This window comes from Hypanus sabinus, chromosome 3 (genome assembly GCF_030144855.1).
Source record: "Hypanus sabinus isolate sHypSab1 chromosome 3, sHypSab1.hap1, whole genome shotgun sequence".
NCBI lineage: Eukaryota > Metazoa > Chordata > Chondrichthyes > Myliobatiformes > Dasyatidae > Hypanus > Hypanus sabinus.
The window spans coordinates 91,749,499-91,774,437 of NC_082708.1; the positions used below are offsets into that span (position 1 = coordinate 91,749,499).

At 41.4% G+C, this 24,939-nt stretch overlaps 2 protein-coding genes across 7 annotated transcripts in view; one reads left to right on the plus strand and one right to left on the minus strand.

The window, feature by feature from the left end:
* Nucleotides 1–382: 382 nt before the first annotated feature.
* LOC132391500 (uncharacterized) lies at nucleotides 383–17,309 on the minus strand. Of its 5 annotated transcripts, XM_059964772.1 has the most exons (4): nucleotides 17,072–17,302; nucleotides 15,496–15,694; nucleotides 6,435–6,694; nucleotides 383–3,236 (listed from the first exon to the last, which is right to left on the minus strand). In XM_059964772.1, exon 4 carries the CDS (start codon nucleotides 2,290–2,292, stop codon nucleotides 1,042–1,044), a length of 1,251 nt encoding a protein of 416 aa, XP_059820755.1. In that variant the 5' UTR covers nucleotides 2,293–3,236; nucleotides 6,435–6,694; nucleotides 15,496–15,694; nucleotides 17,072–17,302; the 3' UTR covers nucleotides 383–1,041. The 5 variants fall into 5 exon arrangements, with proteins under 5 accessions (XP_059820755.1, XP_059820758.1, XP_059820756.1 ...); XM_059964775.1 differs by lacking the exon at nucleotides 15,496–15,694 and having other exon boundaries at nucleotides 17,072–17,309; XM_059964773.1 differs by lacking the exon at nucleotides 15,496–15,694.
* Nucleotides 17,310–17,316: 7 nt separating this feature from the next.
* The window catches only part of LOC132391501 (palmitoyl-protein thioesterase ABHD10, mitochondrial-like), a 70,907-nt gene continuing 63,284 nt past the window's right edge, over nucleotides 17,317–24,939 (plus strand). The window contains exon 1 of one of the 2 annotated variants that reach the window (XM_059964778.1): nucleotides 17,317–17,539. In XM_059964778.1, the coding sequence (XP_059820761.1) occupies nucleotides 17,416–17,539 (124 nt within the window). In that variant the 5' untranslated portion in view covers nucleotides 17,317–17,415. The remainder of the gene's footprint in view (nucleotides 17,540–24,939) is intronic. The other variant, XM_059964777.1, reaches the window with a different exon arrangement.

Here is a 24,939-nt window from a genome sequence, read left to right on the forward strand (position 1 = left end):
AGGAATGTCAGCTCAGACTGAGAAAATTTAATCTCAAAATTAGTCTGGGGACATAACTTGGTACACACTAGTTTTGGAGCTGGTGGAATAAATGCATTTTCAGTATTTTGAATATGCAATTGCAAACCTCGGTTTTGTTGAAGTTTCTTCCATGTAATATGAATGTTTAAGTCTCTACAAATTTCATCAGAAAAAATTAATTTCTCTACGTATAGGCTCTACTTGAGCTCCACTCACTTTGACTGCTGGAAGTCGAGGTGGTCCTGAACAAATCAGAATTCCTAAAGATGTATCATATGGAGTTGCAGCTCCCCAGAGATGATTAATCTGTTTGTGTTTTAAATTAAACCCCAATCGATCTACAATATATTGTTCAATAAATGATAGATACAATGGTCTTGGTTTTTTGAATCTATTTCTAGCTAGAACAGGCTATGGAAATGATCTTTTTGATGTGATTTCATAGGACTTCATCACCTTTTCTGGCAAAGTGACTTGGTGAACTTCTACATGCTGTTTTATCAAGGAAATATCTAGTTTACCTTTAGCTTCTTCTTTAAGGCAAGCGGAAATAAATTCTCTTCCTGATTTTGTATCTGTTTTATTGTTCTCTTTTATATTTTGTGCTGAGGTAAACTTCATTCTATTTAGTTGCACAAACATTTTCTGCAGATTTTTAGTTTTACAAGTCACTCTGATTTCAATGTTATTGTTCTTCATACTTATCATAGCTTCTGATGACTTTATGATATTCACAGGTGGTGCAGAACCCATAAAATGTCTTAATGATAATTAAACAACACACACAAAATGCTGGTGGAACACAGCAGGCCAGGCAGCATCTATAGGGAGAAGCGTTGTCGATGCTTCAGGCCGAGACCCTTCATCAGGACTAACTGAAAGGAATGATACTAAGAGATTTGAAAGTAGTGGGGGAGGGAGAAATGCGAAATGATAGGAGAAGACCAGAGGGGGTGGGGTGGAGCTGAGAGCTGGAAAGGTGACTGGCAAAAGTGATACAGAGCTGGGGAAGGGAAAGGATCATGGGACGGGAGGCCTAGGGAGAAAGAAAGGGGGAGGGGAGCACCAGACGGAGATGGAGAACAGGCAGAGTGATGGGCAGAGAGAGAGAAAAAAACAAACAACTAAATATGTCAGGGATGGGATAAGAAGGGGAGGAGGGGCATTAACAGAAGTTAGAGAATCAATGGTCATGCCATCAGGTTGGAGGCTATCCAGCCGGTATATAAGGTGTTGTTCCTCCAACCTGAGTGTGGCTTCATCTTGACAGTAGAGGAGGCCGTGGATAGATATATCAGAATGGGAATGGGATGTGGAATTAAAACGGTGTCCCAGTCTGCGTCGGGTCTCACCAATATATAAAAGGCCACACCAGGAGCACCGGACGCAGTATACCACACCAGCCGACTCACAGGTGAAGTGTCGCCTCACCTGGAAGGACTGTCTGGGGCCCTGAATGGTGGTGAGGGAGGAAGTGTAAGGGCAGGTGTAGCACTTGTTCCATTTACAAGGATAAGTGCCAGGAGGGAGGTCGGTGGGAAGGGATAGGGAGGACAAGTGGACAAGGGAGTCGCGTAGGGAGCAATCCCTGCGGAAAGCAGAAAGAGTGTGGGAGGGAAAGATGTGCTTGGTAGTGGGATCCCATTGGAGGTGGTGGAAGTTACAGAGAATTATACATTGGACTTGGAGGCTGGTGGGGTGGTAGGTGAGGACAAGGGGAACCCTATCCCAAGTGGGGTGGCGGGTGGATGGGGTGAGGGTAGATGTGCAGGAAATGGGAGAGATGTGTTTGAGAGCAGAATTGATGGTGGAAGAAGGGAAGCCCCTTTGTTTAAAAAAGGAAGACATCTCCTTCGTCCTGGAATGAAAAGCCTCATCCTGAGAGCAGATGCGGTGGAGACAGAGGAATTGTGAGGAGGGGATAGCATTTTTGCAAGAGACAGGGTGGGAAGAGGAATAGTCCAGGTAGCTGTGAGAGTCTGTAGGCTTATAGTAGATATCAGTAGATAAGCCATCTCCAGAGGTGGAGACAGAAAGATCAAGAAAGGGGAGGGAGGTGTCGGAAATGGACCAGGTAAATTTGAGGGCAGGGTGAAAGTTGGAGGCAAAGTTAATGAAGTCAACGAGCTCAGCAAGCGTGCAGAAGGCAGCACCAATGCAGTCGTCAATGTAGCAAAGAGGGGGACGGATACCCATACAGACTTGGAACATGGACTGTTCCACAAAGCCAGCAAAAAGGCAGGCACAACTGGGACCCATGCGGGTGCCCATGGCTACACCGTTGGTTTGGAGGAAGTGGGAGGAGCCAAAGGAGAAATTATTCAGAGTAAGTACTAATTCCACTAGACAGAGGAGAGTGGTGGTAGAGGGGAATTGGTTAGGTCTGTTATCCAAAAAGAAGCGAAGAGCTTTTAGACCTTACTGGTGGGGGATGGAGGTATATAGGGACTGAACGTCCATGGTGAAAATAAGGCGGTGGGGGCCAGGGAAATTAAAATCATTGAAAAAATTTAAAGTGTGAGAAGAGTCACGAACATAGGTGGGAAGAGATTGAACAAGGGGGGATAAAACAGTGTCAACATATGCAGAAATGAGTTCGGTGGGGCAGGAGCAAGCTGAGGCAATGGGTCTACTGGGACAGGCAGGTTTGTGGATCTTGGGTAGGATTGCATTGGCGCTGCCTCGTGCAGGCATGCTGAGCTCATTGACTTCATTTTTTCTTTGTTTCTGACTTTTTCTTCAATGAAATCTGTTTCCAAACCATTGTAGTTTCTCTTCCTTTGATAAGTGGAGGTGCAGGTGGCACTGCCGGTATCATTGTTTTCAATGACTTTTCAAACAAATTTGGAGATCCCCACAAACTTAGAACAAGTTTTTGCCTTAAGTTAGTCTCTGAACGATCAACAGCATCACTTTCCATAAGAGGTGTATACAATGGTTTCGACATTTTATATTCATTCCTAACTCTGATCAACTTGGATAAATGTTTCTTTGGTACATCACAATGGCATTTTTCATATGATCCCATAACCACATCTGGGAAACAATCTTTTTCAATTTCCATATATTGCTTTGTTAAGCCTGTAATTAATTCAATCTTCTCTTTTGGCTTGAATGTCATAACAGATAATTCTTTAAATTTCTTTATTTCTTCATTCCTAATACCACCATCACGAAATAGAGATTTTTTTCCCACTTCTTCCCAGATCTTCTTCCTGATAAGGAATGATTTTAGAAAGATGTGGTGTGTTAGTGTTCTTCAAAAATGTGTTATTTTTAATCTGTGTTCTCTAAATGCCCTGGTACATGAACAATATCATCTAAAAACTACTTAACATCTAGTTAATTACCTGTCATTTTCCTCTTCACTTTTCCTTCAATAACTTTATGCACTACAGTTATGAATGGTAATTTGGTGGGTATAACAGCAGTAAGAATTACCTGTGATGAAATCCGGTTGGGTGAAGGTGAAATGAGAACCTCTGTTGGTCTCTCAAAATGTAAAGGATCAATCCTGGCTGTGCTGCTTTCTTTATGTGATAAAGGACAAGGGCCAAACATGGACAAATGAGACTAGCCTAGTGGGAATCTTGGTGGGCATGGACCAAAGGGCATGTTTCCATGCTATATGTCTGCATGAATGGTCATTCAAGACGGTTTCTAATTTTTTCACTAAAAATGTCAATGTCCATCTGTAACATCATAAACCTCTGAAGGTGAGCAATATTGTCAAAAAAGGTCATTTGACATTAACAGAGAAATTAGCTGTTGTAGTCTTATCAATTATTCTGCTATAATTTACCCAAAGCAGCCATTTAATAATATACCAGAATTTTCTCTTAGTGATGCAAAGAAGATTATGAAACTTCAGATCAGGTGGAAGGTACATGCAATGGTCGAGAAGTTTCCATGCCCTTCCTGAAAGAAATAAGCTTATATGCTTTCATTATGGCAGCCAAATGTCATATCTGATACATGCACCTGAATTTAAGGACTTGATTTCTTGACAACAAGATCTAATCTGCATTGCTACATCAGATTTTCCATTCCACATATGAATGGTAACAAGCTTCCCCCTGCTTGTGAACTGTATTTTGAAGAGTAAAATTAACTAAGAAACCTTCACTACTAATTCTGGCATCCAGGAACTTAAAAATGGAAACTACATTGAAATGAAAGCACAAACCCTCAATGGAAATAACAATCAATGTTTTTGAGAGGAGAAGAGGAGAACTCTTAAATAATCCTTTTCACCTGCTCCATTCCAAGACCATCACTGTCTTTGCTTCTATAACCTTTTTCTTTCTCCTAATATTTCTCTCTTAAACTCATTCTCCTCCCCTTTTCAGGTCCTATCATTTCCCCATTCTCTAATTTAAATATCACCATTTCCAAATTTGCAATGCCATTGATGGCAGGTATGTCAAAAAAAAGCTTGAATGTCCTTTTAAATTTACAAATACTTTCTCCTTTACCCATTACGTGGACACAAAATAGTTTCCAAAGAAACAAGCATGGATGGCAGAGTATGACTTTGAACAACAATCCAGTTGAATCTTTTGGAACCTCAAGCCAATTCAAGGACCTGGTTTCAATTTCAACAGTGAGCTGCCTCATATGAACTAGTGATGACAAAACCATTCTGGGTTGCAAATTCAGGGACTTTTCCAGTGTCCACAAGATAAAAATAAGAATAATTGTGCAGGCAATAGGCGACAGGTTTTTTGACAATCATGAGATACAGGTACCTCTCCAAATGGAGAATCCATATTAGCAAACAATTTTGACAGTATAGGAGCAAATAAAGAGTAACCACATTAAGGTGCTTCAAATTCTGAAGCATTAGAATATCAATTTCTAACAGACTGTGTTTAATATATGATTGAAGTTATATGAAAGTCAATGGTTCAAAGATGATTATTTGGAAACTATCCAAATATTTCACCTTCACCCTTCCTCCTTGATTGCTGCCACTTTATGTGCTTCATCCTCTTCAATCCTGGCACATCAATATCCAGATTCTCCTTCACCAGGTAGGAAAGCATAGGCTTCTGTCAATAAAGGTTCAGTGTATTCCTTACAACCCATGCTAAACTAGTTAGCCTTTATTTGGACTCCAATGAATCACAATACTGCAAACATAATGGGAACCCCCACCTAACTTGAGCCAATGATAATTGCATTTATTCCTTTGTAATCCATTAGGGCCAGTCTAGAAACTATGCCCTCTAGAGATCTGTAATTGTCCTCTGCATCTCTCATTCTGTCCTCTGAGTGACAGAACTTTGAAGCTATGCCTACGTAACCAGGCGCAGGTGAGCCAGACTTTAACGCCCAGTTGTATTTGCTGTAGACTTTCTTTGGAAAATGGCACCATTGTTATATTGTTTCTTTCATCAGCTAGTTTCATATCAATAAGGTCAATGGCCCTTTATTTCCACAGGCTTCTGATTTACTAAATGCTTCAGAGAATTGCATTACCCACACAAGACATCTCAAAGCACTAGAAAGCCAACAACACACCTTTACTTGCAAATTCACTAAAGTGGTAAGCAAACCATTTTCAGTGTTCTCTCACAGGTTAAAATCCCAACTTATCCATCTTTCCTCATAGTTACAATTTTCCAGACAATATCCTGGTAAATGTTTCCTCTGGGCAGCATCCTTTGCTGTAACATTGTGCAATTCCGTTCACCTAGTCCTCAGCTGTATGTATGTGTAATGAGTAGTTCTAACATAACATTGCTGGACATGTTCTAAATCTCAGCTAATCAATGATAGAATCATTTTAATTAGCTTATTCTTTACTGTAAGGTTTTCAGTAACTTTGCTCCCACTCTACCATTGTTGCCAGGGCTCTCAAACATGAAAATTTAAAAACATTGGAAATCTAAAATAAAAGCCAAAATAAAAACCAGCTGGAGACTCTGAGCAGTTCAGCCAGCAGTGGAAAGAGAAAAGGTTAACAGTTCAAGTCTGAGACCCTTCACTTTACAAAGCGTATTGAAGCTGAAACATCAAATCAGTTTCACTTTTCAGTTCTCTCTCTGTCACTTCATCTCACTCTTTCATCTTCACCAGCCTTTCCCCTTCTCACTATCATGTTCCAACATTGTTTGTTTTCTACAACTTTTGCTTATCTCCCCTTATCTGTGCTCCTCCAGACAGATTAGTTATGACTGTCACTCATTCATCACTAACGCAGCGCACCAACAAAACAATCTAAGTCTTGGCATTCTATCGGGCACACATAACTTAAAATCTACGTTCTTTTCATTCCAGTTCTGGTTGAAGATTATCAACCTGGATCGTTAACTGTTTCTCCTACCACAAGCACCCCCTGTGACCAATGAGAGTCTCCGGCTTTATTTTAGTAATTTTAACCCATGTTTGTTAACACCGAGAAGAGGTACCTTGCCACACTGGAAGTGAGGCCTCTTGGATCGGTCTGCACTCAGAGGTGCCGACGACCACATTCTCTTCCCGTGAATGAACCAGGTCAGACAAATGAAGAAGATGGCGAAGAAGCAGCCGACGATCACCGGGTATGCGATGCTCGGGTTGTAACACCGGAACAGCGAGATGACTTGGCAAATACCATCTTCCGAGCGCGGTTTGGGCCTCGGAAAGAGGGTCCACCATGTGGCAGGCAGGGGCTCCTCTGGTCGTAGCCCTAAAACAGTAAGCAGGCTGACAAACATGGCGGTTCAAGCCGCGCCCGCACTGAATTTCTCCAGACACTGGCGCTCACAGATCCAGCCGGCGGAAAACAACCTCAGCCGCGCAAATCTCTAGCAAAACTAAGCACGGGGCGGCGGCGCCGGCCTCCCGCCCTCACCAGCCCATTGTAGCGGCACAAGCACCTGGCAGACCCGCCACCCCGGGTGTTTGAGGAGGAGTGGCGAGGGGGCAAGGCAGGTACAGGCAACAGAGTACAGTACATTTTCATTGCAATTTCCAAAATAGTGGTGAAAACAGGAGCGGGCTTCTGTCTAAATAGACGCGTATTTACTTGGTACTTCGTCGTTGTGGAGTTTTACTTATTTTCAAAAAAACACACACGAGCAAATAACTTACTTAAACACAGTGGTCCCATTAAAGTGACACGTAGTAAAGAGGGGTGCCGGGTGACACTTGATGCGGGTAACAGGAGGCCTATAAACCTTTAACAGTTGAAGCTGCAAATGGAGCAAAACTGTAGATCACCTCCATGTGTGGCTTCATCAGGCTGTGTGTGTAGGTAGGCATCAAGTACCACCACATGCCAAGTTCCATCAGTCCCCGCTATAGTGAAGGATGGTTTTGTGTATCTGCAGCTTATCTTAGTGCTGAATTAGATTTGCGTATAGCATGTCCAACACTTAATGCTCTGAACGTGTCTTTAATTCTCATTCTCACTGCCAAGCTCCCTCATCTCACATGTTCTTCTGTTCCCGGCGGACGACGACTCACCATACTTGACAAGTGTCAAACTACATTAACTGACCTTACCATTTCAATATGTGTAACTCCTGTTAATGAGCAATGTCCCAGTTAGCTGGATCTTCCAGATCAACACCTTTGACCACAAATCCAACTGGAGGTCTTGCAGACTTTACAAGGGAAGAGTGCTGTGAGTTTGCCCCCTCAGCAGACTTTCCAGACCCATCTTGCAGAATGCCTCATTGCCATGTCTTACTGACAGGCACCAAGATCTTGCTTGGCTGACGTTGAGTGGGGGGGAGGGGTCCTCATTTGCAAAGAGGATGTGGAAAAAGATGCAAGGGCCTGTATCATGGGCAGTTGTGTTTGACAGAGGATTCTCTGATCAATGGGCTGTCCTCAGGGGCTCATACAGAGATGGACCTCAGGCGCCGCTGGAAGATCATCAACTGGATGAAAGTCGCTGTTGGTCTGCCTGAAACCAGCCCATCAAGAAGGCTGTCGGAATGCTCTGACAGGAACATTCCAGGCTGCAGGAGTACGTGCTAAGAGACACAGTGAAGTTTGGTGCAGTCACCTCAAAGGCTTAGTAGGAGAGGACCACAGTGTAGGGTTCTTTTGTTACTGGTCAGAGAAGGGGTGGGTTGGGTGAGGAAGCCCTTCAATTATTAGACCATAAGACCATAGGACATAGGTACAGAATTAGTCCATCGGGTCTGCACCACCATTCCATCATGGCAAATTTATTATCCCTCTCAATCCTGGTCTCCTGTAACCTTACTGATAAAGAACTTACTGACCCCTGCTTTAACTATACCCAATGACTTGGCTTCCACTGCATCTGTGACAATAAATTCCACAGATTCACAACGCTCTGGCTAAAGAAATTGTTTCTCATCTGTTCTAAAGGGATATTCTGAACTTGTGCCATCTGGTCCTATGCTCCCCCACTATAGGAAACATCCTCTCCATGTCCACTCTATCCAGACCTTTCAGTATTTGGTAGGTTTCATAGAAACTTCCTCTCATTCTTAAGTCCAGTGAGTACAGGCCCAGAGCCACCAACTGCTCCACATATGTTAACCCCTTCATTCCCAGAAACTCCTAAGGGCAAGCTCCAATACCTGCTCATCTTTTCTTAGATAAAAGGCTCAAAGGTGCTCTCAATATTTCAAATGTGATCTGACCACTGCCTTATAAAGCCTTAGCATCACATCCTTGTTTTTATAGTCTTGTCCTCTCAAAATAAATTCCTTCTTTACTATCGACTCAACCTACAAGTTAATCTTTAAGGAATCCTGCACAAGATCTCCCAAGTCCTCTGATTTCTAAATTCTCTCCTCATTTAAAAAATAGTCAATGTTTTTATTCCTTCTACCAAAGTGCATGGCTTTTCACTCACCTAAACTATATTCCATCAGCTACTTCATTGCCCCTTCAATTAGTCTGTCTCTTTTTACCGCACTTTGTTTTCAGTGTTTGTTGGAGTACAATAAATGAGTTTTTATGTGTTTTCTGAAACATAAAACACATTACGCCATTTTATTTTGAAAACCTACACTACGTCCTTGTCATGGTCCGGTCCGAAGTCTGCATTCCGGTTCACGTTCCGGTCCACGGACTCTAGACCCTCCGACTGTCCCATTTCGGTTGGAATCAAGCATTTGCACCTGATGCTCATCTTGTTGGCTCAGAATATAAGTGGCTCTGGGATTGAGTGTAGTTGGGGAGGGGGGTTGTCTTCTCTCTCTCAGGATTGTGTGTGTGTGTGTGTGTGTGTGTGTGTGCGTGCGTGCGTGCGTGCGTGCGTGCGTGCGTGCGTGTGCGTGCGAGCCAGTCCCAGTCCCCAGTCCCAGTCCCAGTCCCGTGGTTAGCAATGGATCTCAAGAGAATGAGTTTGTTAAATGCCTATGAGATGTTTTTTTAGAGCTGTTTGTCATTGAGCCTGTGAGAGGATCAGCTATACTGGATTGGATATTATGTAATGAACCAGAGGTGATTAGGGAGCTTAAGGTTAAAGAACCCTTAGGAGCTAGTGATCACAATATGATTGAGTTCCACTTGAAATTTGATAGGGAGAAAGTAAAGTCTGATGTAGCAGTATTTCAGTGGAGTAAAGGAAGTTACAGTGGTATGAGAGAGGAGTGGCCAAAGTAAATTAGAGGAAGATGCTGGCAGGGATGACAGCAGAGCAGCAATGCTTGAGTTTCTGTGAACAATAAGGAAGGTGCAGGATAGGTGCATTCCAAAAATGAAGAAATACTCAAATGGCAAAATAATACAAGGGAGGTCAAAGCTAACATAAAAATAAAAGAGAGAGCATACAACAAAGTAAAAATTGGCAGGAGGATAGAGGATTGGGAAGCTTTTAGCTACTTAAAGCAACTAAAATATCATTAGGAGGGAAAGGATGAAATATGAAAGCAAATTAGCAATATCAAAGTGGATAGTAAATGCTTTTTCAAGTATGTTAAAAATAAAGGAGAGATGAGAGTGTGCCAAATGTTGACAGATGTGAGGGAAGAGAAGTGAGCGCAGTTACCATTACAAGGAAGAAGGTGCTTAAAAAGCTGAAAGAACTAAAGGTACAAAATCACTCAGACCAGATGAACTGCACGCTAGGGTTCTGAAAGAGGTAGCAGTAGGAATTGTGGACACATTAGAAATGATCTTTCAAAAATTATTGGACTCTGGCATCGTGTTAGAGGACTGGAAAACTGCAAATGTCATTCCACTCTTTAAGAAAGGAGGGAGGCAGCAGAAAGGAAATTATAGGCCAGTTAGGCTGAACTTGGTGGTTGGGAAGATGTTAGAGTTGATTGTTAAGGATGAGGTGATGGAGTACCTGATGTCACAAGACAAGATAGGACAAAGTCAACACCAGTTCCTTCAGGGAAAATCTTGACTGACGAACCTGTTGGAATTCTTTGAGGAGAATACAAGGAGGATAGGTAAAGGGGATGTAGTGAATATTGTATATTTGGACTTTCAGAAGGTTACCACAGGCAGTTATAGAGGCCAGGTCATTAGGTGTATTTAAGACAGAGATTGATAGGTTCTTGATTAGACATGGCATCAAAGTTTATGGGGAGAAGGCTGGGGAGTGGGGCTAAGAAGTGGAAAGATAGATCAGTCATGATTGAAAGGTGGAGTACTTGACAGGCCAAATGGCCTAAATCTGCTCTTAGGTATAATGGTTCATAAGAAGCCCAGAACTGCCCACAATACTCCAAGTGTGGCCTCACCAGTGTTTTATAAAGTCTCAACATTAGAAACTTGCTTTTATATTCTAGTCCTCTTGAAATGAATGCTAACTTAGCATTTACCTTCCTCATCACAGACTCAACCTGCAAATTAACCTTTAAGGAACCCTGCATGAGGATTCCCAAGTCCATTTGCGCTTCAGTTTTTTTGTATTTTCTCCCCATTTATAAACTAGTCAACTGTTTCATTTCTTCTATCAAAGTGCATGACTAAACACTCCCTGACTGTATTCCATTTACCATTTCTTTACCTATTCTCCTAATCTATCAAAGTCCTTCTGTAGCCTCTCTACTTGTTCAAAACTATATGCCCCTCCATCTATCTTGATATCGTCTGCAAACTTTGCAACAAAGCTATCAATTTCATCATCCAATGTTGGAAATATATCTGTAACCCTGAATTCTTTATGAACTTGTAACCTACAAAAATGTAATGTAATTAAATCCTAAGATGCTTTGCTGGTTTGGGTGAGAAAACTTACAAGTGTGTTAATGTTGTATTGGAACAAACTATTTTCTTTGTTGACAGGATTGATAATATAGCACAATCTCTCTGAGTCTGAAGGTGGTGAAGCCTTGAATTCTAATCCTGCAAAGAAACAGAAACTACAGAAAGTGCAGCAATACAATGTAAAATACCTGAAGTGTGGTTTTATTCCATTTCTGTCAGATCAGCAATGCCCCATATGTCTTATTTGTAATACTGTCTAACAAAGCAACAAAAGTATCAAGATTGCAGGAATACTTCCATAAAAGGCACCCTGAGAAAGTTATTTATGGTATTACTCAGTTCCAGAAGATGAAAGAAGCATTTGAAAAGCATTGCACACTCGAGTCATTTGCCAAGAAAGCTAAAAATGACATTGATAGTGTCTCATTGCTTCTTATAACTTTTCCAAAATGATAGCAAAATGTGGAAAATCTCACACAATGTTTGATGACTCTAGGCCTGTACTCGCTTGTATTTAGAAGGATTGGGGAGGAACCTCATTGAAACCTTTTGAATGCTGAAATGCATGGACAGAGTAAATGTGGAAAGGATATTTCCCACGGTGGGGGAGACTAGAACAAGACAGCACTGCCTCAGGATAGAGGGGCATCCATTTAAAAGAGCTGTGGAGAAATTTCTTTAGCCAGAGGGTGACGAATTTGTGGAATTTGTTACCACAGGCAGCTGTGGAGGCCAGGTGTATTTAAGGCAGAGATTGATAGGTTCTTGATTGTATACAACATCAAAGGTTATGGGGAGAAGGCTGAGGAGGGGAAAAAGAATCAGCCATGATTGAATGGCGAAGCAGTCTCAATCACCCAAATCCTCTAATTTTGCTCCTATGTCTCATGGTCTTATAGACATATTCTAACACTATGGGGGCACCAGAAAGTATATTGTGCCCAAGAACACTCAGTGGCTACTTGATTAAGAGTACTTGTACTCTTAATGTAAATTCATGTATGTAAATATTAATGTATTAATGCTCATTAATGTAAATATCTAATCAGCCAATCTAGTGGCAGCAACTCAATGCAAAAACTATTTACCATAATGATAAATGACATATTTGCCCAAGTTGAACATAGTGTGGGGAAATCCTTATTTGCAGATGATGGGGTTTTATGAGTGAGGGGAAGAAATCTAATTTATATACAAAGGAAAATGCAAGATGCAATTAATAAAATGGAGGAGTGGGTAAATAAATGGGGTTTCAAATTGTCTATAAGTAAGTCACAAGTGAATTCTCAAGAAATCACAAACCAGTTTCCGTGAAATTATATGAACAAAAATTAGAGCAGGTAAAAGTAATTTGGTTCCTTGGTTTGTTACTTGATGAGAAACTAACATGGAAAAAGCAAATTGAGAAAGTTAAAAATAAATGTAAAAAAAAACAACTTATCGAGGTGTCTTGCTGGATAGGATCTTGCGAGCAGGTTATCGCTATTAAGTGTTTAGCAAGCTCTAATGAGGGCTACATTGGATTATGGATGTGTAGCATACATGTCAGCTGCAGAAAGTAATTTAAAAATGCTGGATGTTGAACAAGCTCAGGCCCTCAGGATATGTAGTGGTGCCTCAAAACATCACCTGTATCAGCCCTTCAAGTCGAAATGGGGGAAATGCCATTAAGACTTAGGAGAATAAAGCTAATGCTACATTACTGGGTTAACATCATGGGGTATAACTATTCACATCCAGCTAAAGCTATATTAAAAGACTGCTGGGAACTTTTAAAAAGGAAGTCTAACTGTGGAATCAAACTGATAGTAGAAGAATATATAGACCTGCATTTTGGAAACAAATTAGTGATATCTACGAATGGATCAAAAGACCCTAGCTCTAGCCACACAGGTATTGCAGTCTACATTCCTCAGTGCAAAACTAGCGTTAGGAAAAGAACATCAAACCATTTATCAAGAATGTAGTACTAATGGCAATATTGACCTGGATGATGGGGTGGTAAATTGGATTAGTAAGTATACAGATGATACTAAGGTAGGTGGCATTGTGGATAATGAAGTAGGTTTTCAAATTTTCCAGAGATTTAGGCCAGTTAGAAGAGTGGGCTGAAAGATGGCAGATGGAGTTTAATGCTGATAAGTGTGAGGTGCTACATTTTGGTAGGAATAATCCAAATAGGACATACATGGTAAATGGTAGGGCATTGAAGAATGCAGTAGAACATAGTGCATAGTTCTCTGAAGGTGTAATCTCATGTGGATAGGGTGGTGAAGAAAGCTTTTGGTATGCTGGCCTTTATAAATCAGAGCATCAAGTATAGGAGTTGGGATGTAATGTTAAAATTGTACAAGGCATTGGTAAGGCCAAATTTGGAGTATTGTGTACAGTTCTGGTCACCGAATTATAGGAAAGATGCCAACAAAATAGAGAGAGTACAGAGAAAATTTACTAAAATGTTACCTGGGTTTCAGCACCTAAGTTACAGGGAAAGATTGAACAAATGTGGCGCTTCATTCTTTGGAGCATTGGTTAAGGGGGAACTTGATGGAGGTATTTAAAATTATGAGGGGGATAGATAGAGTTGACGTGGATAGGCTTTTTCCATTGAGAGTAGGGCAGATTCAAACAAGAGGACATGAGTTGAGAGTTAGGGGGCAAAAGTTTAAGGGTAACATGAGGAGTTATTTCTTTACTCAGAGAGTGGTAGCTGTGTGGAACGAGCTTCCAGTAGAAGTGGTAGAGGCAGGTTCGGTATTGTCATTTAAAGTAAAATTGGATAGGTATATGGACAGGAAAGGAATGTGGGGGTTATGGGCTGAGTGGGCCAGTGGGATTAGGTGGGAGTAAGAGTTCGGCATGGACTAGAAGGGCCGAGATGGCCTGTTTCTGTGCTGTAATTGTTATATGGTTATAATATTGAGCGCATTATCTTGGATAGAAGAAAATAATGTCAAAAAGGCTGTAATTTGTTCAGACAGTTTGTCTGCATTAACCTCTATCAAATCAAGAAAACCTGAAAGTAGGCAGGATACTTTATTGGAGGTTCTATGCAAGTTGTATACACTGACCAAAAATGGGGTAGAAGTAAGCTTCCTTTGGGTTCCTGCTCATTGTGGTGTGGAGGGTAATGAAAAAGTGGACATTATAGCTAAACAATCACTCAAATCGTCTATAATAGATCCCTCTAAGCAAAGTGGAAGTCAAAAGCATTATGAAAACACGTATTAAGGAGACATGGCAGAAGCACTGGGATGAGAGTGCAACAGGGAGACAACCGTACAAAATACAAAGGCAAGTCAGATACCAAAGAATATCAGGTGGGCATAGAAAGATAGAAGTGATTATCAGACGTTTAAGAATTGGTCACACAAGTCTTAATTACACATTATACAAAATAGGGAAACATCCAACTGGGTTGTGTGAATACTGTAATCAACCAGAAACAGTTGAACAAGTATTGGTAAAATGCAAGAAGTATGAAAGAGAAAGAGTGAAGATGATAGGAGTGCTTAAGATAAACAAAAAACTGCTGTGGGTATAGAAGACATTTTAAGTGGGAGTTCACGAAGTATCTGAAAGACTCTAGTTTATCATATTGAATTTAGGGAATGCAATTCTTTTCATTTCTCCTGTTTATAAAATGATCACACTCCAATCTGGTAGGTGGCGGTAATGCACCTTAAAGCTGGTTTGCCAACCGCCATAAAACAACACAAGAAGAAGAAGAACTCAATGCAAAAAGGCATGCAGACATAGTCAAGAGGTTCATTTCTTGTTCAGACTAAACATCAGAATGAAGAAGGGGTGGCATGGTTGTGTAGTGATTAGCACGATGCTATTACAGCACCTACAACTTGGTTCAATTCCCAGCACCATCTGTAGAGTTTGTATATTATCCCTGTGACCACACGGGTTTCCTCTAGGTGCTCCTCTTCCCTCCTGTGTTCCAAAGATGTACCGGTTATTAGGTTAATTGAGTGTAATTGGGGAGTGTGGGCACATTGGGCTGGAAGGGCCTGTTACAATTCTGTATCTTTAAATAACTAAAAACAAATACACCTAAGTAACTTTGACTGTGGAATGATTGTTGTGCCAGACAGGGTGGTTTGAATATCTCAAAAACTGAGGACATCCTGGGTTTTTCTCTAGACTTTAGAGAATGGTGTGGAAAAAATATCCAGTGACTGCCAGTTCTGTGGGCAAAAATGCCTTGTTAGAGGTCGGAGGAGAATGGCCAGACTGGTTCAAGCTGACAGGAAGGCAACAGTAACTCAAACAACCATGCATTATTAACAGAGATGTGCAGAAGAGCATTTTTGAATGCACATGCCAAACCTTGAAGTGGACGGTTGACAGCAGAAGTAGACCACAGAGATCCACGAAATGCCACCTCTACCAAAATGGCACGGCCACAGAGTGTACATTCACAACTGTTCCATGACGGCCAGCTTTCTATACACAGTTCTTTTAATTAGTGACAAGTCCAGTTTTGTGGGTTCTGAGGTTATTGATGTCCATATCAGACCTGCAAAATCTTCCATAGAAGGGGAAAGTAGTTAAGAAATTGCAATCCTGAGATTATTTGGCAACAGTAACCCCTGATTCTGGATTTCCCAGCCAATCTTGACAATATGATTTTCAGTGCTGTGATTGCAGGCCTAGTCTGCCCGAACTGTCCTCACAGAGAGAAAAAAACAAATCCTGGAATGAATCTAGGAAACCTTCTCTACATCCTCTGTCATAACTATATCTTTCTTTGGGTGAATGGAGCATATACAATATTCCAGGAGCAGATATGGGCTTTATGGACACTATGGGCCTTTAAAAATGCTGTAACTTTCCAGAGGAATGATACTGATTGGATTGCTCTATAGAGGGATGGCAAAAACTTACTGGGCCAGTTGACTTCCTGCTCTCCCATAAATTTGTGATTCTTTAATCATAATGTGAACCCCTTCATATAAATCTAAAAGCAAATACAGCAGTTGTAATGATTTACTGAATAGCATTCATTTTTAATTGACTTGGAAGTCTTCAGTTTTTCAGCCCTTTGCATGGGTGCCAGAAAGAATTTATTTCTCTGAAAAAGCAGCAATATAAATAAATCTCTGCTTTTATGAGTAAATACGAAATAATTTTTTCTTGTAAATATTAAGTGTATAAAAATGTTAAATATTGACACCTGGCAACCAAAATATAAAGTTGAAATACAATCTTTCAGAGACTGGTATGTTACTACATTTTTACATGTTTATGGAACTTGTTTTTAAATTTCCCTCTTTTCAAGATGTTTTGCTTATTTGTTAAAAGGTATCAGTATGGTGGTCAATAAGTTTCAATGACACCTCATTCTTCTGAATTCTAATGAACCTTCTCAAATAAGCCTTTCAATCCTGGAATCATTTTCGTGAACCTCCTCCTGTGTCAGGACATCCTTTCTTACATAAACTGCTCACAATACTCCAAGTGAGGCCTCATAACACCACAACATTACATCCTTACTTTAATGTCCTAGTCCTCTTGAAATGAATGCTAACATCCCATTTGCCTTCCTCTCCAGACTCAACCTACAAGTTACCCTTTAGGGGATCCTGCACAAGGATTCACAAGTCCCTTTGCACCTCAGACTTTTGAATTTTCTCCTTTTAAGTAAGCCCCTCACTTCCCCCAGTCCAGGCAACATCCTGGTATAGCAGTTCTGCATTCTGAATGCCACTGCGATTATGGCAACCGTAACGGTATACCAAGCGAAACTTTATACAGCTGCACACGGCACAACATGGGAGGGCTGAAGGGCCTGTACTGTGCTGTAGTGATCTATGGTTCTATCCCAACTCTGATACTCAAATGCCTCAGCTTTTAAAGGACATTTCCAGTCAGAAAAACGAATTCAATTTTGAACCATGTTCACCTTCGATCCCATGCCAACCGACTTGGCCCATCCCATCCTGCGGCAGCATGAAACATTTTAGAATATTCATTTGTCCTCCTTTCTTTCTCAAGCGCCACCCCCTAACTTTTTAACACTTCTTGTGTTCTTGAAGACGTTCCCTGTTTTCACCCGTCCACGATTACTCCATCAACTGGCTAGCAGGAGTCGCCCTGTTGGAATGTGACGTCACAGTGACCGTCAGAGTTCAACGTTACAAACCCGGATGTGAGGCGTTAAAGTCCGTGCAGTTTCCAGCCCCCCTTATTAATATACATCACCCGACCATGCGAGTTAATTAATAATTCAGCGTCGGGGTCAGGCTCATGAATATTCAGTGTTTGCTGCCCTGGTGCGTGATGGCGACCGCGGTGCTGTGTCGGTTGCTGGGCCTGGATGAAGTGAGAAGCGCCGCCTTACGCTGGCGTGCTCCCTGCTCTATCCATGTGGGTAAGTGGCAAAGGACTCCTGTGGGAATTCGATGGAGAAGAGGGTCAAACAAAGTGGCGCGTTTGTTTAAGTCCGTTTTCCCCAGGGAGCGGAAGTTAGGAAGTTTGGCGAACAGAGATGGTATTTGCGGGCCAGTTTATCAAATCCGCTGTTGATCACACACCAATAATTGAGGAAACACTTTACAGGACAGGGGCTGCAAAGGGAAGAGCCACCAGGATTGTCATAGAGGCTCCCGAAGCAACCCTCCAGGTGACTCTGGATCAGGAAGTGTGACCCGTGGGCCTGGCCAGTGCTGCCCGAACTGAAGCCGGGGTTTCATCAACCCTGACTGGGGTTGCCTGGGCGAGAGTGTCTGAGACTCCTGGTTTCATCACTGATGAGTTAGGGGGTAACTCGTACAGGGTAACAGCTCAAATTTTGCTTTCTGTTAAATCTTATTTTGAGATCTTGATATTTGTGCATTCATGCAGCAAATTTGTGACCATCAGAACATTGACAGATACTTATTCTTGATTACTGCATTGCATCAGCAGTCCAAAACAAACCACTTACCACTTTCTTTGTTGATCTAATAGGTTGGCAGGTCAAATTTAATTGAGAAGTCTAAAGTTATTTTGGCAGAAAAAAAGCAAGAATGGTATAAATGGCTGAATTTTAAAAGGCGACACATAGTGAGACTGATTGATGATTGGAACACTAGAAATGATTTTAAAGAGTCAAATGTGGAGCCATTAGTTTTTCACTACTGTGGGATTGTGATTTTGGACAGGGCTCTGATGAACAAGATTACTAACTTGATTCTCTTCTCAATATTATTTGCTTATGAAGGCATATTTAAAAGAAGTGTGTCTGATCTGGAGATACAGAAATTTCCCAGGATTTCATTCAACTTGGCCACACCACACTGAATAATAATAGTGGAATTGGGATCATGAGATTCTGCTGTATAAAATTGATATCCTCTTGTAACTGATTGTGGAAAGCTACGCGGGAAGTGGCAATTGTGGCAGGGCATAAAAAATAACAGCCTTTAATCATTTTATCTAATAGCTTACCTTCGATTACCTTCGTCTGGTTAGGGAGAGTGAGGAGTTAATAGAGAGGAGTTACAGGCAGGTGGCCACGGGAGGCAGACAAGTGGATCATGGTTAGGAGGGGGAAGGGGAAGAGTCAGGTACTAGAGAGTACCCCAGTGACTGTACCCCTTGACAATAAGTAGTCCTGTTTGAGTACTGTTGGGGGGGGGGGGGAACAGCCTACCTGGGGGAAGCAACAGTGGCCGTGCTTCCGGCACAGAGTCTGGCCCTGTAGCTCAGAAGGGTAGGGCAAGGAAGAGGAAGGCAGTAGTAATAGGGAACTCGATAGTTACGGGGTCAGATAGGCGATTCTGTGGACGCAGTCAGGAGACCTAGATGGTAGTTTGCCTCCCTGGTGCCAGGGTTCGGGATGTTTCTGATCACGTCCAAGATATCCTGAAGTGGGAGGGTGAGGAGCCAGAGGTTGTGGTACATATAGGTACCAATGTCATAGGTAGGAAAAGGGAAGAGGTCCTGAAAGGAGAATATAGGGAGTTGAGAAGAAGGACTTACTGTCTGTGCCACGCGACAGTGAGAGTAGGAATGGAATGAGGTGGAGGATAAATGCGTGGCTGAGGGATTGGAGCAGGGGGCAGGGATTCAGGTTTCTGGATCATTGGGACCTCTTTTGGGGCAGGTGTGATCTGTACAAAAAGGACGGGCTGCACTTGAATCCTAGGGGGACTTGGCAGGGAGATTTGCGAAGGCTACTGGGGAGACTTTAAACTGGAATGATTGGGGGGTGGGAATCAAATTGAAGAGACTAGGAGAGAGGAGGTTAGTTCAGAAATAGGGAAAGCTAGTAGATAATGTGTGAGGGAAGATAGGCAGGTGACAGAGAAACGGAGCATGAGACTGAAGATGTAGGGGAGAAGGAAGAAAAAGATAATAAAGTTGTTAGAGATAAACAGAGTGTAAGAGGTGGCAAATTTCTTAAATGCATTTATTTTAATGCTAGGAGCATTGTAAGAAAGGTGGATGAGCTCAGAGCATGCATTGATACCTGGAAATATGATGTTGGAGCTATTAGTGAAACATGGTTGAAGGAGGGGTATGATTTGCAACTAAATATTCCTGGTTTTCGTTGCTTCAAGTGTGATAGAATTGGAGGGGCAAGAGGGGGAGATGTTGCATTGCTTGTCAGAGAAAATATTACAGCGGTGCTTTGGCAGGATAGATTAGAGGGCTCGTCCAGGGAGCCTATTTGGGTGGAATTGAGGGATGAGAAAGGTGTAGTAACACTAATAGGGGTGTATTATATACCACCTAATGGGGAGCAAGAATTGGAGAAGCAAATTTGCAAGGAGATAGCAGATATTTGTAGTAAGCACAAGGTTGTGATTGTGGGAGATTTTAATTTTCCACACATAGACTGGGAAGCCCATTCTTTAAAAGGGCTGGATAGTTTGGAGTTTGTAAAATGTGTGCAAGGTAGTTTTTTGCAGCAATACATAGAGGTACCAACTAGAGAAGGGGCAGTGTTGGATCTCCTGTTAGGGAGCACTTCGGGTCCAGTGATCACAATGCCATTAGTTTCAATAAAATTGTGGAGAAGGATAGGACTGGACCCAGGGTTGAGATTTTTGATTGGAGGAAGGCTAACTTTGAGGAGATGCAAAAGGATTTAGAAGAAGTGAATTGGGACAATTTGTTTTATGGGAAGGATGTAATAGAGAAATGGAGGTCATTTGAAGGTGAAATTTTGAGGGTACAGAATCTTTATGTCCCTGTAAGGTTGAAAGGAAAGGTTAAAAGTTTGAAAGAGCCATGGTTTTCAAGGGATATTGGAAACTTGGTTCGGAAAAAGAGAGAGATCTACATTAAATATAGGCAGCGTGGAGTAAATGAGGTGCTCGAGGAATATAAAAAATGTAAAAAGAATCTTAAGAAAGAAGTTAGAAAAGCTAAGATACGAGGTTGCTTTGGCAAGTAAGGTGAAAATAAATCTGAAGGGTTTCTGCAGTTATAGTAATAGCAAAAAGATAGTAAGGGATAAAATTGGTCCCTTAGAGAATCAGAGTGGACCTCTATGTGCGGAGCCAAAAGAGATGGAGGAGATTTTGAACAATTTCTTTTCTTTGGTATTCATTAAGAAGGATATTGAAATGTGTAAGGTAAGGGAAACAAGTAGGGTAGTTATGTAAAATATGATGATTAAAGAAGAGGACGTATTGGCGCTTTTAAAGAATATAAAAGTGGATAAATTTCCAGGTCCTGACGGGATATTCCCTAGGACCTTGAGAGAAGTTAGCGTAGAAATAGCAGGGGCTCTGACAGAAATATTTCAAATGTCATTAGAAACGGGGATGGTTCTGGATGATTGGCGTATTACTCATGTGGTTCCATTGTTTAAAAAGGATTCTAAGAATAAACCTAGCAATTATAGGCCTGTCAGTTTGACATCAGTGGTGGGTAAATTAAAGGAAAGTATTCTTAGAGATGGTATATATAATTACCTGGATAGACAGGGTCTGATTAGGAGCAGTCAGCATGGATTTGTGCGTGGACTGATCTTACTGAATTTTTTGAAGAGGTCATGAGGAAAGTTGTCGAGAGTAAAGCAGTGGATGTTGTCTATATGGACTTCAGTAAGGCCTTGGACAAGGTTCCACACAGAAGGTTAGTTAGGAAGGTTCAATAGTTAGGTATTAATATTGAAGCGGTAAAATGGATTCAACAGTGGCTGGATGGGAGATGCCAGAGAGTAGTGGTGGATAACTGTTTGTCAGGTTGGAGGCCAGTGATTAGTGATGTGCCTCAGAGATCTGTACTGGGTCCAGTGTTGTTTGTCATTTACATTAATGATCTGGATGATGGGGTGGTAAATTGGATTAGTAAGTATGCAGATAATACTAAGGTAGGTGGCGTTGTGGATGATGAAGTAGGTTTTCAAAGCTTGCAGAGAGATTTAGGCCAGTTTGAATAGTAGGCTGAAAGATGGCAGATGGAGTTTAATGCTGATAAGTGTGAGGTGCTACATTTTGGTAGGACTAATCAAAATAGGACATACATGGTAAATAGTAGGGCATTGAGGAATGCAGTAAAACGGAGTGATCTCGCAATAGTGGTGCATAGTTCCCTGAAGGTGGAATCTCATGAAGAAAGCTGGCATTTATAAATCAGAGCATTGAGTATAGGAGTTGGAATGTAATGTTAAAATTGTACAAGGCATTGGTGAGGCCAAATTTGGAATATTGTGTACAGTTTTGGTCATAGAATTATAGGAAAGATGTCAACAAAATAGAGAGAGTACAGAGGAGATTTACTAGAAGGTTACCTGGGTTTCAGCACTTAAGTTACAGGGAAAGGTTGAACAAGTTAGGTCTTTATTCTTTGGAGCGTAGAAGGTTGAGGGGGGACTTGATAAAGGTATTTAAAATTATGAGGGGGATAGATAGAGTTGACATGGATAGGCTTTTTCCATTGAGAGCAGAGGAGATTCAGCCAAGAGGACATGAGTTGAGAGTTAAGAGGCAAAAATTTAGGGGTAACACGAGGGGGAACTTCTTTACTAAGAGTGGTAGCTGTGTAGTATGAGCTTCCAGTAGAAGTGGTAGAGGCAGGTTCAATTTTCTCATTAAAAAAAAATTGGATAGGTATATGGACAGGAAAGGAATGGAGGGTTATGGGCTGAGTGCCGGTAGGTGGGACTAGGTGAGAGTAAGCGTTTGGCACGGACTAGAAGGGCTGAGATGGCCTGTTTCCGTGCTGTAATTGTTATATTAGCAGGATGCAGTGGTAAAATTACACTTAACAGTACAGTAATGTAGGTACTTTTGTGTAGTAAGCAACTGCTATTCAACTAAAGATGGATGCACTATAGCTTTTGTTGAACTTCTAATAAAAATCTTAATTGCATTTTAAATGTTTAGATCAAAAGGGGTCATTGAAAATAAAGTCTGTATTCTTCCTTTCCACTAAAATCAATTGAGATACCGTCTTTGCATCAGGTACAACAGGTGGCTGCAATCTTAGGACATGTGTACAGCCAGCAGAACCAATGTTGAAGAGATGCAGAGAGATGTAAGGAACCCAGACAATCTGAAACATTATTGACTGCTCTCTTATTGGGGAATACTATCTTGAATAAAAGTCTGAAATTCAGTGGCTCTCAGAAATGAACATGTCATGCATCCCTTTCATTAAAATAATCTTGCCTTTGATACTTCGGTTGTCTAATTTCTGCATTTATAATTCTACTACTTCAGCATTTGGAGACTTTACGGAACTCCCAATCAAGTCTTAAATGTAGTTATTCATTATTATTTCGCAAAACAGCATGGAATAGGCTCTTCAGCCACTCTTTGAGTCACGGCACTCCAAAAACCCCGATTAACCCTAACCTAGTCACAGGTCAATGAACTACCCATTACACCTTTGAACTGGGAGGATGCAGGAGAAATCCCACATGGAGGATGTATAGAATGATGCTGGAATTGAACTCTGAAGTCTGGAATGCCCTGAGCAGTAATAGTGTCATATTATCTACTATGCTACTGTGGCACCAAATCTTTGCTGCTTAATAATGCACACTGCTTGCCTACCTCTCAGTAAATCATCTCTGAATAAGAAAATTAAAGATTCCTTTCTTCACCTAGTTTTGCACGCACTAAAAAGGTATAGATATGTTAGTATCAAGGCTGTTCATTCTCCTCTATTTTCACGTTTTTTTTTCCTGTAAACTTGCAGCCCAGTAACCCAGTATATTTAGTTTCTGGTCCTGACCATCTTGCAGACAGACAGACTTTATTGATCCTACAGTACATTCAGTTTCTTCTGTGTACATCAAGTAAATATTTAGTTAAGACACATTTCTAACTTCCTGCTAAAAACTTTTCTTTGTCCAAGTGCTTTTGCATGCTAGAGAACCATTTATCAGTTTCTGTGTTAGCCTCTTACCTTCCATTTCATATATTTTAACACAATTATTGGTACTGATTTTGGCAGAACTAACAGAAAAGACCTTGGTGTATGTTAGTAGCTGCAAAATCTATTTTATATTACCTTGTCTGACACTAATTTGGGTCCCTCGATCTGTATAGTGCCACCTGAATGTGCCTTTTGCAGTGTGACAACATTTTCAGTATGGAAGGCTTTGAGAGAACGTGGACCAGCTAAATGATACAGAGTGAACATGGCAGCTAGAATACAGTAGATTCAGGTTAATTGGGACACATCGGAACCAGTACATTATGACATCTTCAAGTCTGAATGTTTAACACCATAGCCAGCAAAATAGTTCTGAAGTGTCTTACTGCTTGTCTCTCTTCAACTATCAGTAACAAAAATCACTGCTTTTTAAACACAAACACGAGAAACTGACACTATTTAAAAGGTGTTTACTCTAAGCACGGTAGAGTGTCTAAAAGACTGTAAGACATAGAAGCCGAATTAAGCCAATTAGCCCATCAGGTCTGCTCCACCATTCCATCATGGCTGATCCTGGATCCAACTCAACACCATACAACTGCCTTCTCACCTTATCCTTTGAAGCCCTGACTGATCAGGAAATGATCAACTTTCACCTTAAATGTATGCATAAACTAGGCCCCCATTGCAGACTGAGGTAGAGGATTCCATAGATTTACCACTGGCTATAAAAATTCCTCCTTACGTCTGTTCTAAAAGGTTGCCCCTCAATTTTGAGGCTGTTCTCTCTAGTTGTGGATATGCCTACCATAGGACCCATCTTGTCCTTTCAACATTTGGTAGGTTTCAATGAGAACCCCAAACATTCTTCTAAGTTCCAGTGAGTACAGGCCCAAAGCTGCCAAATGCTCCTCACATGTTAACCCCTTCATTCCCAGAATCGTGAACCTCCTCTGGACTCTCTCCAATGATAACACATCTTTTCTGAGATATGGAGCCTGAAACTGTTGACAGTACTCCAAATGTGGCCTGACTATTGTCTTATAAAGTCTCAGCGTGATCTCCTTGTTTTTATATTCTAATCCCCTTGAAATAAATGCCAACATTGCATTTGCCACCTTTACCACAGGCTCAACCTGTAAACTAATTTTCTCCCCATTTAGGCAATAGACAATAGATGCAGAAGTAGACCATTCGGCTCTTCGAGCCTGCACCGCCATTTTGAGATAATGGCTGATCAACTACTATCAACACCCGGTTCCTGCCTTGTCCCCATATCCCTTGATTCCCCTATCCTTAAGATACCTATCTCGCTCCTTCTTGAAAGCATCCAGAGAATTGGCCTCCACGACCTTTCAAGGCAGTGCTTTCCAGACAGACCCCCACAACTCTCTGGGAGAAGAAGTTTTTCCTTAACTCTGTCCGAAATGACCTACCCCTTATTCTCAAACC